This window comes from Sesamum indicum, linkage group LG3 (genome assembly GCF_026168435.1).
Source record: "Sesamum indicum cultivar Baizhima isolate 11 linkage group LG3, ASM2616843v1, whole genome shotgun sequence".
NCBI classification, from domain to species: Eukaryota; Viridiplantae; Streptophyta; class Magnoliopsida; order Lamiales; family Pedaliaceae; genus Sesamum; species Sesamum indicum.
Genome location: NC_142659.1, coordinates 16,849,416 through 16,863,019, shown reverse-complemented (window position 1 = coordinate 16,863,019; position 13,604 = coordinate 16,849,416). Strand labels below are relative to the sequence as shown.

At 35.6% G+C, this 13,604-nt stretch overlaps 3 protein-coding genes across 7 annotated transcripts; all 3 read right to left on the bottom strand.

Annotated features, from left to right (window-relative positions):
• Positions 1-56: 56 nt before the first annotated feature.
• LOC105157818 (sm-like protein LSM1B) lies at positions 57-2,572 on the bottom strand. Of its 2 annotated transcripts, none has more exons than XM_020692239.2 (5): positions 2,097-2,572; positions 1,149-1,212; positions 955-1,070; positions 807-869; positions 57-545 (listed from the first exon to the last, which is right to left on the bottom strand). In XM_020692239.2, exons 1-5 carry the CDS (start codon positions 2,133-2,135, stop codon positions 468-470), a joined length of 360 nt encoding a protein of 119 aa, XP_020547898.1. In that variant the 5' UTR covers positions 2,136-2,572; the 3' UTR covers positions 57-467. The 2 variants fall into 2 exon arrangements, with proteins under 2 accessions (XP_020547898.1, XP_011072603.1); XM_011074301.3 differs by having other exon boundaries at positions 1,149-1,217; positions 2,097-2,564.
• Positions 2,573-2,956: 384 nt separating this feature from the next.
• On the bottom strand, positions 2,957-5,565 carry LOC105157859 (protein NEGATIVE GRAVITROPIC RESPONSE OF ROOTS). The gene is made up of 5 exons (XM_088879084.1): positions 4,637-5,565; positions 4,455-4,527; positions 3,713-4,263; positions 3,382-3,550; positions 2,957-3,283 (listed from the first exon to the last, which is right to left on the bottom strand). Exons 1-5 carry the CDS (start codon positions 4,640-4,642, stop codon positions 3,264-3,266), a joined length of 819 nt encoding a protein of 272 aa, XP_088735210.1. The 5' UTR covers positions 4,643-5,565; the 3' UTR covers positions 2,957-3,263.
• A 1,304-nt stretch (positions 5,566-6,869) lies between these two features.
• Positions 6,870-13,286, bottom strand: LOC105157817 (Nucleoside diphosphate kinase family protein). 4 transcript variants are annotated; one of them, XR_847480.3, is made up of 6 exons: positions 12,945-13,286; positions 10,721-10,945; positions 10,286-10,393; positions 10,044-10,153; positions 9,412-9,575; positions 6,870-7,292 (listed from the first exon to the last, which is right to left on the bottom strand). XR_847480.3 is itself a non-coding variant. In XM_011074300.3 (5 exons), the coding sequence occupies exons 1-5, from the start codon at positions 13,010-13,012 to the stop codon at positions 9,544-9,546; spliced, it is 543 nt and encodes a 180-aa protein (XP_011072602.1). In that variant the 5' UTR covers positions 13,013-13,285; the 3' UTR covers positions 9,139-9,543. The 4 variants fall into 4 exon arrangements, 2 of the variants coding, with proteins under 2 accessions (XP_011072602.1, XP_020548011.1); XR_002286716.2 differs by having other exon boundaries at positions 9,393-9,575; positions 12,945-13,285; XM_011074300.3 differs by lacking the exon at positions 6,870-7,292 and having other exon boundaries at positions 9,139-9,575; positions 12,945-13,285.
• Between the last annotated feature and the right edge of the window lie 318 nt (positions 13,287-13,604).

The following is a 13,604-nucleotide window of genomic DNA, read 5'->3' as shown; positions in this document are numbered from 1 at the left end:
ATAAGAGTAGAGTATTCAGAATTTTCTATTTCAAATTCAGGCAGAAAATTTTACAGTTTCATGCAAATGACATTCAAGAATTATATTGGACTACAAAGAACATAATGCCAACAACCCACCCTACTTGACTATACAAATGAGCCAAATTCTGACAGTCTTCCTGAAACAAAACACTATGGAAGATCTCAGATACTTAACCTTTCACCATCTAATCCAAATTTGTAGGGCATCAGTAAGTTAAAGATAGCACAAATCATACTTAAAAAGTCTAAAATGAAAACTAATCATCAGTTTCTCAATCTTGCTTGTCTAAATTGTGAATTTCGGTAAGAAAGCAATAATAAATGACCCTCCGGTAGAGTAACATAGTATTTCCAGCACGCAGCATCTGCTATAATATTTGCAGACGTCATTGCATGGCCTTGAACCAAAATGGCGAACTGGGATCTCACAGACTAGTAGTTACATTAATCCATATCAAGGAAATCCATCCTCCTTTTCATGGTGCCCTTCAGTTCCGAAGCTTCCCTATCGGCTTTCTGTGCCTGCACATAGAGGAAATGCATTTTAACGCATAAGTAACTTTATAAGGTATTTGGGGGAGGGAGATGGGTTTTTAACCATGAGAACTTTGAAATCAAGCAGTAATAAACAAAGCAAGCCAGAAAACCACTGTGGATCCTTTAAGACAAGAAGCTGCGCAAAGTTTTTAAGTTACTCAGTAATGCTTTTTCATCGTATTCTGTCCTGAGAAAGGGAGTGAGATAAACGTGAATAGTTACAGCAATGTCATGAGTAGAGCCTACCTTTCTTATATCTGCAGTTGAGACACGGGTCATGTGAGGAGGAAGCTCCTCTTTGTCCGAGTCCTAACCAATCAGATAACATCTATGTAAGGCGAGAAAGGCAATGAAAACTTATGAAAGTAATTTCTGCAAATAAAATGGCGCATACCAGTTCCCCAATTAAGACAACATTTTCCCCACGGATTACATACAGACCCAGTGGGATGTCACAATAAAGTTCACCAACAATAACACGCTCACATGCACCTTCCAGAACAGCATTAGCTACAAATAAGACATCAACTTCTGTTAGCTACTTCAGCATACTAGCAGGCTGAGTATTTAATAAGTTCAAAGTCCTACCAAATTGATCAAACGAACGAAGAGTCCCTAACAGTTTTCGGCCATCCCGAAGTAATACAAGAAGCTTTCCTGTGAAAAAACACTTAATCCAATTCGAAATGCAAGACATAGTCGAAATAAAAAACAAAAAGGGCTCACGAATAAAGATAAAGAAAGAAAAGAGACCTTGAACCTCTCAAAACTATGAATTTGCTCAGTCAGCCAAATCATAAAGGCTTCGAAGTTAAGCAATTGTATACAACAGAGTGTCAAAACTCATACAAAGCATTCTTCAGCACCAATATATAAAATTATCATGCATGACATGGAGCTTTATGGCAAAAATTAGTAGTGAAAAAGAAGAAGTGCCAGTAGGAAACAAAAAATATATAATCCCAATATTGCTAACTATCAACATTGATAAGCATAATATTTCACTATAACACAAAAGATAATGCATGTGCACAATCATAACTATATCGTTCATTCTTATGCATAGAACTCCTTTAACATACATTAGCAATTATAGCCATATAGAAAACAGCCACCCTCTCTAAACCATGCACCAACTGATCTTAATCTACTATACATTAGGTTGCATCCCTTTGTCAACATGATTTCACAGATGAGCATGATAAAGAACCGAACCGAACCGAATGGCATATTTTCTTGTAAAGATCATTCAACACCACAAAGACAATACAAAAACAGTCAATTTAAGTATTCCCATCTACCATTATCAAAAGCACAAGAGAAAACAAAGAAATTCAAATTTAGACATCATTAATCCAGATTTCGAAAGAGCCAATGGCACAGTTCGAACACTCTATATATAAAAAAAAAAGAATCAATACAATGGATTCGATTCAAATTTGCCCCAGAAGCACATAATATTTCGGACTTAAAATTTTAAATAACAACAAAAGCTGGAAATATTATATAACTAGTACAACAAACAACAAAACTTACTATCAAGATAGCTAGCAAGAGAAGTCGAGAGGTAAACATCTTCCAGGCCTGCCCACGACATTGACGAGCTCAAAACAAGACTTAAACTTTTCCTGTACTACCCAAAAACCCACCGAAAAATCGAGCAATTTCGATGAAACAATCGCATTGGCAGCTCAGATTTGCGCGTTCTATTTCCCCACCCCAAAAGCGCAAAAAAGTCTGAACTTTGATAAATCTGCTAAACTCTATTTCAAGAAAACGGGAAAAAATCGAGGTTTGAAAGTGAGGGGAGCTTATGTTGACTTACTTCTGAAGATCTGATCTGGGAAAACCCTAATTTCTCATGGGCAAGGGCCTATCCCCAAATCCGGGGGAGGAGGCACATAATATTAACGCATAAAAAGCTTATTATGAAAGTGGTAATTGGGTTTTTCTCCTTGTATTACCTCTTTTCCTTCCCAAGGAGCTTCCAACATTCTTGTTTCCTTTTTTCCCCCAATTTAGACTCTCATCTTTTGAGAAGTTTTAGTTTGGCCCTTAAATTATTTTGTTTCTCAATCAAGCCCCCTAAGTTAATAATATTCACATAAAATGAGATAAATTAACCACACTTTTAGTAGAACTCGAACTCATAACTTTAAATGCAAATACATAACCTTAAACAGACTCATTAGAATCTCAACCAGATTGTTCTTTATGCAATTTTCTTGGTGGTGCACTTTTTTTTGTTTTTTTTTTTTTGGGGGGGGTTGGCTTTATTAACTATGAGTTGTAAAGGAAATACAATGAGATTGTTAAACTAGCTTGAATAAGTTAAGTAATGTAGAAAAATGTATTGCAATCACTTACAACTGAAGAAAATGTCTAAAGAAGCACAAGTAAGTAGAGAAAAATCAATTGGGGAATATTACATAACATGGTGCTTGCATCCATGAAGGAAACAACCATGAAAAAAGGAGAGACAGAAAGTTGTCTTTCAATCAACTATAAAGCTATTGAGTTGCAAAATGAAATGGTCACTTCATGAGCCAGCCTGCATTGGATTTTATTGCTAACTTTTTTCAGAAGATTCACATTTGGCCATGATCCCAAGTATCTTCTCAACCCTCCTTTCTTATTTTCTTCAACTCAAGATGGGGGAAGAACAAATATAACCTTGATATGTGAAACTGGAGCAGTGTCTAATTATATCTCCAGAACAATATCTGCAAACCAAGAAATTATAAGGATTGTTAGTACTATTGTTAAAAGTATATTTGAACTTCACATTATGCTTTAACATGGGAAAAGATGGAACACTCACATTCAGAATCAGTCTTGACCCATTTAGAGCCGTCTTGATTTTTATCTTGCGCTTCTTCTTCTCTTTCTGCTGTTGATGCAGACCTGCAGTCCTCTATATATTTCTTTGACGATGGAGATCTGGAAGAGCTCTCAGAGTATATCTTCTTGGTGAGCATTGTCCTCATAAGCTGTAAGTGGTGATAGAAAAGTCGTTATTGTGCAAGATGTTGACTAGAAGCCGTCACAAACTTGTTATAGACAGTAATTTATTTGACTCCTTCGACTCCAATGATCAGATTTTCTAAAGTGTTCTCAAGATTGGATGTTCTAGGTAAACATATCGTGCATACCTTCTCCATTCTTGATTCTTGAAATGTATCTCGTAAACTAGGAGTGGGTCCAAAGCCGCTTCTGCAAGCGAACATTTTCTTGACGAGGAAAGACAATGACTTCTTCCCAATGGCTTTCTTCTTCTTCTTCTCACAAACATCTTTGCATCTTCCGAGGATAATTCTAATGGTCCGATCAATTTCTTCTTCACCTTTATCGTCTGAATAAGTGCTGAATCTATTGGAAGTAGTCCGGTCTACCTCCAAGCTTGAAGGGCAGTTGAGGAATCTATCCAACGGTAGATCAGCAATGGGCTCCTCAGCTTTTGTAGCTGGTTTTCTAGATAAAAGTTTCGTCAACTCCTTTTGCAACTTCCCCACTTCTTCAGCGGTGAACTCTGAGAAATCCGGAGACGAACATTCATCTGCTTGAGGAACTTCACTCACTGTGTTTTGCTCGACGTGAACGTCTTGTCTGTCTCTGAGATCTGTATTGCCAAAAGTACCAATTGCCAGCAATCCATGAGGCCAGTCACTAAATTCTTCCTTTGGAGGCTCTTTCTTTGTATGATCTGCACAATGCAATCCATATTAGTAACTATATACAATTGACCTCTATACTGGTGGAATATCAGCAGAATACAAGAATCGGTGCATTTACTTCGAATTCATATGTTTGTATCTAGAAAAACACATATTTTTATCAACTTTCTCATAGAATTCATCGCAAATACGTGACAGATGAACATGGAAAACTACTCACTCGTAGCGGGAACTGCATTACTTCTCTTATCCCCTTGTCCTCCATTGAACTTACTCTGCATCCAGTTGAAGAACTGCAGCCAAACACATTGGAAAAACAACACTTTTCGTTAATAACACAAGAAAAAGAGGTAAAAAAAAAGTTACTAACAAAAACAAGTCACAATTTTCACTGCCTCCCACCTTCATCTTGCAAGCAAAAACTGTTGAGAATTGATCAAGAAGACTGATAGTGAAGGCAGCAAAGCTGGCTAAAGGTTCTTTGGTTGGAGAAAGTCAGGTGCAAAAGAAGCAGATCCTAGAAGCCAATGAGATTTGAGCTTTGGGACTAATAAATAAAGATTAGTATGTTATGGAAAGCAGGCCAAGCTGAGCAGCTTTTCTATTGGTTCAAGTCCCCAAATATATTAGACAATTCACCAGTTGGAACTCTTCTTACAAGTTGTATTCAACCTAGTATCAAATCTCAATATCTCAAAACAAACATACCTGTTCATGCATGCCATGGGAAAGAACATTCTCCTTCATATATTGGTTTTTGTAGTTACTTAATAATCTTTTTTTATTACAAAATCACACATGGGTGAGGTGTTAAGGGTGTGTTTAGTACAACCAAATGCTCAAAGGGCACTCGTGGCACCTGTCTAATCCAAGAGTTTAAGGTGCTAATCCTGAGGTAATCAAGCCTAGTGTTAATCTCGAAACAGGAGTAATATATCATAAGGTCACTAAGATGACACGAGATTATATCAATAACGTGTTTGATTAAAGGCCTTAATCACCATTAGCGATCGAAAATATCTGATAAAGGTTAAACAAAAAGCAATCATATCTTCATAAAAAAGGAAACACATAGAGGAAGCATATGAACAGAAAAAAGAAGATCATGGATTCCTTAGCTGGGATGGTCTAAAGTTGAAATCATCAACATTCTGGTTTTACTACAAGAATTTCAAGATTCTATAAGATAAGTGATCAAAATCTATGACTGTCCAAAGATTTGAAACTGCATGACTTTATGAGTAGCGTAATGTGTGATATAATTCAGAACTCGCACAGACACAGACACAGGCACAAACACAAACACGGGAATTCAAAAAAGTTGCAAGTTTATGGAGTTGCAAAGAATGTCCAGCAGATTTCAGAGTTGTTCTTAGTCATTCCACAGTTAAGTGCAAAGAATCTACGTTTTTGGCTTCTGGTATTCACAAGTTGTTCTATGTTGAAATCAAATACTCACAACTATATATTGATCAAACTGTGTTTTTCTACTTCTATGAGTTGAATAGACCATTTGATGTGAACATTACAAGTATAGTTCCTAATTCCTTCGAACTGAAACCAAGACATGGATCAATTGAAATATGATTGCAACGCGGACTGCAGTAACCACATATCGCTTATAAGTTGACTTCCACACCAACAGATTTTACATTAGAAAAACCCGTTAATTTCCAAATTGCCGAATGTGGTGGTGAGTACCTTTCTACACAAGATAATCCATCCAAGATATCATTTGCACAATTGAATTATGCATAGTTAAATAAAAAAGATAAATTATAACCAACTCTCTTAAAATTTGATAGAATTATGAAGATTCTCGTTATTTGAAAAATTAATTTTTGAGTGCAAGTATCCTCATTGAAAGCTTATAACAAAACGTGGCGTATGGTAGTTTGACATCTGTCCCAAATAGCTCCACAACACAATTGGATTCGGGTTGACTTTCAACCCTTCTCAATCCCGGATCTATTTCCAGAAATGACAAGTGTCCTTAATTTCCGAAAAAGCACCAATATAAAGAAAGTCAGTATTGTGATCTCACTTCTTCTAATAGTTTCCTCTATTTCTTTGAGAATTCCAAGGTATCACTATCGTGGTCCCACTCCAGGTCCAACATTAATTAATTATAGAAAAAGTTAATTACAGTTGAGACTCCTTCAAAAATTCAAAATTAAACTTTCCCCCAAACAAAGTCTCAAAATTATACTAATACCCTTTCCAAAAATTTCTTATTTACACTTGACCTCCTTTGTTTTTAGAATTGAATGAAAGTACCGACATCAACAAAAAAAAACTACATAAATTTCTATTTTGCTCATCATTTAATATTTTCATGTAAGTTTTTGTACGTATAAGAAAATAAACATTATATATATATAAATAAAGGTTAACATTATTACAATTTTTCTTCAATAAGTACAAAATTATCACATCAAGAAGTTAAATGGGAGGTAAAAATTAAAAATTTATGTAACTTTTTTTTTCTAATATCAGAATTTTTCGTCCAAATTCTAACAAAACGAAATAAGATGTAAACAAAATTTTCGTAAGGAGTATAAATATAATTTTACATTTTGAGAAGGGATGTAAATGTAATTAACCCCTTAACTAATTATAAAAATAAGAATAGGAGTAAGACGTCATTAAACGCGTCACCATCTTTCTTTGGAGTTTCCTTGAGCTTCCTCATGTATAGAAATTACACATATCCCTCGGGATGCATGTGAGAAGAGATGAGACAAGTTAAAGAGAAAGAAAGAAAGCTAAAGAAAAAGTCACTGCAACCAAGAAAAATCAACCCTTTTTTTACGACCAAAGAGAAGGAAAAAAGCCATATAAGTAGTGGAAGTGTAGGGTGTAGAAATCCCTTTTAGCAAGGGAAATCGAGTACTTGCCAAATCTGGAATGTTTTGCACCTTTGCCTCAATTAAACAAGGATAGTATAAGACGTGGACTACTATCTTCCATAAAGTGGTCAGTCACCACCCCCCAACTGCTTCACTCTGACTGCTTTCCAAATCTCATTGGATCTTGAATATATTCTTGTTATAAAAATCTTCAGCAAAAACAAACAGTAACTGTTAGAAAGTTGTGAACCTTGTCACTCATCAAATGACTCAAGTATATACTACATAAACAATGTAATAGAAATATATCAACTGGTATGCTAAATCTTTCGTGCATATATATACTGGTATCCAAGAATCCAGTACCGTGGTGCCATCAGAAGCACAGTTCAGTGATGATATACTCGTTCAGAAATTGACCCAGAATTTATAACAGAGTTGACAACACAAAAGCACGAAAATTAGTCCCAATCATATCATGCAGAGATTGATTGGGAGGAGCTCAATTACAACATTATTAACAAGTTACATGATTCATGAAGCACATTAGATTCAAGAATGGTCCCAAATCTGAAATTAGCTGTAATGACAAGTCTTATCTTCTCAAATTCAGGCAGAAAGATCTCAATGTTTTTAAGGAATTAAAGAGTTTTCTCATTCTCTAAGATTCACAAATAAAATGCAGAAGGCTTGCAGTATTCACAAATCAAAGTCAGGCATAAGCAATTATAATAGCACCTTTCATTTCATCAGAAATAAGGGGACTAACTTTAACAAGATTTCCATGTCGTGGTACATAAACTGGGCATTGTAAAGCATGGTTAAAATAATGCTTGGACCAGTTGGGTTGCAATGACAAATTTGAACATAGTGATCCTACCAATGAATGCAGGCATATTCAATTCTTCGCCTTCTGTACCAGATATTTTATTGAAAAATAAACAAATTCATGATAGAGGGGAATTCAAGTTTGGCTTCTAGATTAAAAAGGATAGAAAATCAAGAATTATCTCGACACCACTGGACCAGTCATAAACAGGACAGATGTATTTGTAGAAACAATTTCAAACAGTTAGCCTTAATTCCACCTTTCTCTTTTTTGTTTACCTCTTCCTTCACACAAGGTTATCACATGTTTACTCCTGATAAGCATTCCGGCCACATCTCATTATCATCACAAGGTACATGTGTCATATGACGGAGTGAATAATACCACTAAAAGTTGCCAGCTTATGGGTGAATACAGCTTTAGGATAACCACGACGAAAAACTATCCACAAAGATTTTCAAACATATAGTAAGTGATTCATTAAAAAACTGCCATTGGCTCAACACCTGCCATGGAACATGTCCATTCTGCATCAGCAATAGCAAAAATGCTAGCACAAATGGCAACTCCAGTATGTCTATCAATATCTACTCCAAACCTACAAGTGTGCACACGCCACTATATTATCATTTTCATTAACTTTCTTAAAAATTAACAACAAGCAACTTTTGAAAGCAAACCTACTTCTGGTGTAATTGGGACTTTCCATCTGAGATAATATATCTAAACTCGTATATATCCTTCCATTCAAAACACGAGGCTGAACAATTTAATAAGTTGCAACTCATGTTTGCCAAGAAAGAGACTTGACATATTTAGGCAACAAAAACAAAAATAAGAAACACAGACACTATGTTTTTTTTTCAGTTTAACAAGAAAATAAGTTCATTTTTTTTTAATAGGAGACTCAGTCAAATATTACTTAACTGAATAGAGCTCCACCCCTTGTTCTTATCATTTTCTGGCGGATAAGTTCCATCGGGCGATATGCTATCTTGTACTTGAGACCATCATCAAAAGGCAATCACAAGAAATTTCAGAAAGGAGTAACTATCTTTCTCTATATACTAGTATCCTCAGGTACGCATTTCACAAATATCTCTTTGAAACTCAAAAGACATACTTTTCCCTTGCTCAGTATGAAACTCACATTAAGAAACAAGTCAAAGTAGTGAGCAACGATCAACGTAGCGCTTTTGTGTGGGTTGCATATAACATATACCATATATTTCGTCTGTGAGTATTCACAAGCATATATTGGGTAAAAGATATTTACATAATCAGCATTCATGTTTTCAGAATGGAACTCTCAGTCATCCCCATGAATCATGTTCATCCATTGTATTCATACAAGTTATAGAACATCCATATAAGTTAACAATTTGTGTAGGCAACCTTAACATTCTGGAATTTCTACCTAGAAGAACAAGGTAACTAACAAATAAGAAAGTAAGAGAATGAAAGAGTGAGAGTGGAAAACCTTCCATAAAGCACCTAACTAGGATATCAATGCCATTCAAATCCAATTTCCCAAAAGAAGTTTCGCAGTCGTCAATAATTGATGGCTTCTATGGATAACAGGTGGGCCAAGGTATTGACAGAGCATGAATCACTTCTAAGCATCCACAACTTTATAATTCATCATGCTGTGAAACAATGGCTGCTGCCAAAAAAATAAATGTAGCATTATCAGACACATAGATAGACAGTTCTGATATTTAAAAACGATGCAAATGCAATCTTTATTAGTTGGATGTTACCCAGATTTCATCTACAATGTGAGATATCACTTGTGGTTTCAGTTATTCCAGAAATCCTTTGGATATTCCATAAAGGAACAAAGTGCAAAATGAAACTGTTGCTATCCAGAATAAAAAGTTGAAAGCAATTAAGTTCTTTGCCAGATGATAAATTAAGTATTTTCTTAACTTTGTCTAATCCTATGTTTACGGGACTAGAGATGGAGGAATATACATGGACTTTGTTACAAGTTCAAGGCATTGCTACAAGATTAGTAGGCTGCTAAGTTACTTGAGAAATTATGCAGTCTTCCAGAGATGTTACCATGAAGTTATACAAGGCATATTATTAGTGCATGTTTTGACAATTTAGATCAAGATTGAAACTTGACCTGAAGATGACTTCTCAAAGAAAAAAGATATCTCTCTGGCAGCAGATTGTGGCGAATCTGAACCATGAACACAGTTTCTTTGCAAGTCGAGCCCACAGAAGGCTCTGACACTAGGTTTCAAAAGAAGATAAGGTTAAAACAAACATCATCATAGAAGTAGGAGGCAAGACAAGTATAGAAAACTTAACCATGATAGTAACAAGTTATAACATAGGATGTGAAACCATTATGCAATAACAAACCTTTTTGGATGAGTCACCTTAGCTATGTTCGCATCTGTGGGTCCAATCAAAGCACGCCAATCAGCTATAGCATTTTCCTTTTCCAAGACCATTATCACCACCGGCCCACTAGTTAGAAATGACAGTGGATGAATCAATCTCAAACAGACACAGACGGAAAGAATGAGAGACCACAAAGTCTTAATATGAGACCTTATGAGAGAGAGGTGAGATCGACTCGCATATCCACTTGCACAAATAAAAAAATTGGAACACAAATAAGTTTTTAAAAATATTATGCCTGAAATTTAATTATATGAATCTAGGCCCTGTTTGATTATTTGGTTAACCAGAAAGCCAAACCAGCTCATCTGAGCTTCATTAGTCATGTATCTAGGATTAGGGGTATTCTACCAACATAATGCTTTAACTCAAGATGAAGACAGAGAAACATACCTTGTCATGTACTGAACAAGGCCTGAGAAAAAGCTCTTCGAAGCATGCTCAGCATAAAAACTTTTCACTGTATTCACATTTAACTGAAGCTGCATCTCCTGTGTTATGCTGAAGCTAGAACCCAAAATAGTTTTCTTTATCACATCAACGTAGTTACCATTGACTCCATCTGGTTTAATAATTGCCAGGGTCTTCTCTTTTATTGTATCCACATTAGCTGAAGATCTACAGTCCGTGCAGTAAAGATTATAGGAAAAGATGCAGGTATTAATCATTTAACTGATGGAAACTTGAAGAAACTGAAAACTTATAGAAACTGAGCTTGAGATCAAACTAGCCATGGCAGGGAGAATCGAAAGATATCTGGAAAATTGTATTTCACTTGAATAAATGAGAAGGCCGCTTCCAATTTTAAATATATTTTGCCAAATAACTAACTCAACCGCCTCACGTGATTGGTCCAGCTGGTGTACAACTCAGCATAAATAGACGCCTATTCACTAATAAAAGTGTACAAGGAAAATGCGAGTTATATACATAAAAAAAAAGAAAAAGAAAGGCAACAACAAAAACAAAAAACGAGCTTCCAGCTCATCATCTTCTCCAACTGAGACTGGCTGCAATGCTTCCAGCTTAGCAATGGCAGCTGCATCTGCATTCTCCAAAGAGGCAGAGATGCATGCAGTAATAAAATATACTGCCAAGACCTCTAACCAAATGCAACCATGTCTAGTCTAAGCCTTATGCCAGCCCCAGAGAGTTTCAACCAAAATCTCAACAGGAATTCCAAGAGGCAAAGTGACACAGAAACATGTGAAGGGAAAACTTTTAGTGAATGTTACTTTAATGTTTTCTTGAAAAATGTGACGGAAAAACTGGTGCACATGTAATTAGTTAAACTATCTGTTTATTCCACTGCTCTTTCCATGACATATAGTTATATCATGGGTAAATGGTATAGTTAGTCCCTCAAGTTTGTGTTTAAAATCACTTTACTCCTTCAAGTTTATTTCTCGAGCTTAGCATCCTTAAACTTTAGGACCATTTTCCTGCAAAAAATGTGGGCAGATTTGACTATTTGGATGATAAAATGGTCAATTTACGTTTGTTTTTCTCACTTTGGTCCCTTAAATTTGTAAATTGTCAAATTAGTCATTTTTTTAGGTGGGAAAAGTATTATAGCTTCTGGTCAAAAATGCTAAATATTGGCCCTTATTTAAGAGTTATTTCTTTAGTAGCCAACAACATATTAAGATAAAGTTAAAAATTAAAATTTGGATAAATTGAGAAAAATGGCTTGTGTACTTGTTTTTGTGGCGTGGAAAATGTAATGAGATTATGAGACGGCTAGAAAGGCTAAAAATACAAATGTGTACTAATTACATGTTGTATGCGAACTAACTACTTTAGTAAATGATGTGCTGAAATGAACGTATTTCAACTAAAATAATTTTTTCCTTCCCCTCAAAAATGTCTTAATCCTATCTGGAAAGTTTGTAAAGTAAAATCCCGACAGAAGAAGGATTCTGGTTGTGACTTTATGATGAAAACACAGCCTTAAAGGTGGAACATGGCTTGAGCATGTTCTTGTCCGTTCACGCATTGAAGTTTTACAATGAAGAATGCAGCCATATTGTGCAACACGGCCAGGCCGGGTAACTCTCGTTTTGAATATTGAACGTGCATGTCTGGGAAACACCCCCGTGTCTCAAACACGGCCTAGTCGTGTTTAAATTTAATTGTTAAAATGACAAAATTGCCCCAGAGAGATGCATTGGTCACATGACCATTTTTCCGGCCTCGTAAAGTTTAAGGATGCTAACATCAAGAAATTACTTGATGGACTAAATTGATTCTAACCGCAAACTTAAAGGACTAACTAGACTATTTAGGCTTATATTACCAAAAATCATGGGTATATCTTCCCCGATTTATGCTTTTCCTTTTCACTTGTTCAGCCAAAGATCCAGGTGTAGCTTAACATTTCCAACCTTCAATTAATTCATAACAACGGGAACTACGATCACTTTGCAAAAGCTAAGTAACAGAAAAATTAAGCAATCCAACTAATAATACCAACAATCTAACAAAACGGAGTCCCAAGTCCAACTAAAGCTATCAGATAGATCATTGCTTCAAAAATCAGAAACATCTCTTCAGGGCTACAAACAACAATTATGAATACATTAATTACTTCTACTACATAGAAAACAGCACATATTACCGGAGAGGAAAAATAAGAACGCAGAGGAGAAGGCACATCACGAAGCAAGGACCGAACCGAAGAGCCATTTGGATGACAACTGGAACCAGAAGCACACAGAGTATTAGGTGCAATTCCGCCGCAAAAGTGATTTCTCGTCAGTAATATGGCAACTACAACAACTGGCAGAGCGGGAAATGCTACAAGGTAACTCTGCTGCTCCGAAGCACGTCCACTTTACTGACCACATAACGAGATTTGCGGGCTAGGCTTTGAGTTTTGTCCAAAAGGACATTCTGGGCCTTTTCAAAATGGGCCATAGTAGCCACCATAATTTGGGTACATATTACATTTTCTTACACCAACAACAAAAATATGACTACACGTTGATTTGATTTTCGCCGATCAAGAAATCTTGTCTATAAGATTAAGGTTGAGGCACTCAATCAAACATTTTGATCTTTGAGTTAGTTTTAGACATCATCAAATATGTGAGTATTTATTTAAAAATATTATTATCTACCATTCATTTTAATTTGTTAATTCTTGGGAAGAAATTACACTTTTAGACCTAGGATGGAGTGGAACGCTCTTACGGGATTTTCAAAATTTGAAAATTTTGACATATTTAATCTTACGTTTTAATAAATTTTCAAAATATTCTCAAAAGTGCAATTTTTA

What these genes read in the sequence shown, in the direction of transcription:
- LOC105157817 (XM_011074300.3), bottom strand. Translation starts at nt 13,012, where the DNA reads ATGGCTCTTCGGTTCGGTCCTTGCTTCGTGATGTGCCTTCTCCTCTGC. An exon ending in GTTCTTATTTTTCCTCTCCG is followed by an intron (nt 10,946 to 12,944) that starts GTAATATGTGCT and finishes CACGGACTGTAG; the next exon opens with ATCTTCAGCTAATGTGGATA. An exon ending in AAGGTGACTCATCCAAAAAG is followed by an intron (nt 10,154 to 10,285) that starts GTTTGTTATTGC and finishes TTTGAAACCTAG; the next exon opens with TGTCAGAGCCTTCTGTGGGC.
- LOC105157818 (XM_011074301.3), bottom strand. Translation starts at nt 2,157, where the DNA reads ATGTCGTGGGCAGGCCTGGAAGATGTTTACCTCTCGACTTCTCTTGCT. An exon ending in TCGTTCGTTTGATCAATTTG is followed by an intron (nt 1,071 to 1,148) that starts GTAGGACTTTGA and finishes TCTTATTTGTAG; the next exon opens with CTAATGCTGTTCTGGAAGGT. An exon ending in TTGTCTTAATTGGGGAACTG is followed by an intron (nt 870 to 954) that starts GTATGCGCCATT and finishes CTGATTGGTTAG; the next exon opens with GACTCGGACAAAGAGGAGCT.
- LOC105157859 (XM_088879084.1), bottom strand. An exon ending in TAATGCAGTTCCCGCTACGA is followed by an intron (nt 4,264 to 4,454) that starts GTGAGTAGTTTT and finishes TGCATTGTGCAG; the next exon opens with ATCATACAAAGAAAGAGCCT. An exon ending in AAGAATCAAGAATGGAGAAG is followed by an intron (nt 3,551 to 3,712) that starts GTATGCACGATA and finishes CACCACTTACAG; the next exon opens with CTTATGAGGACAATGCTCAC.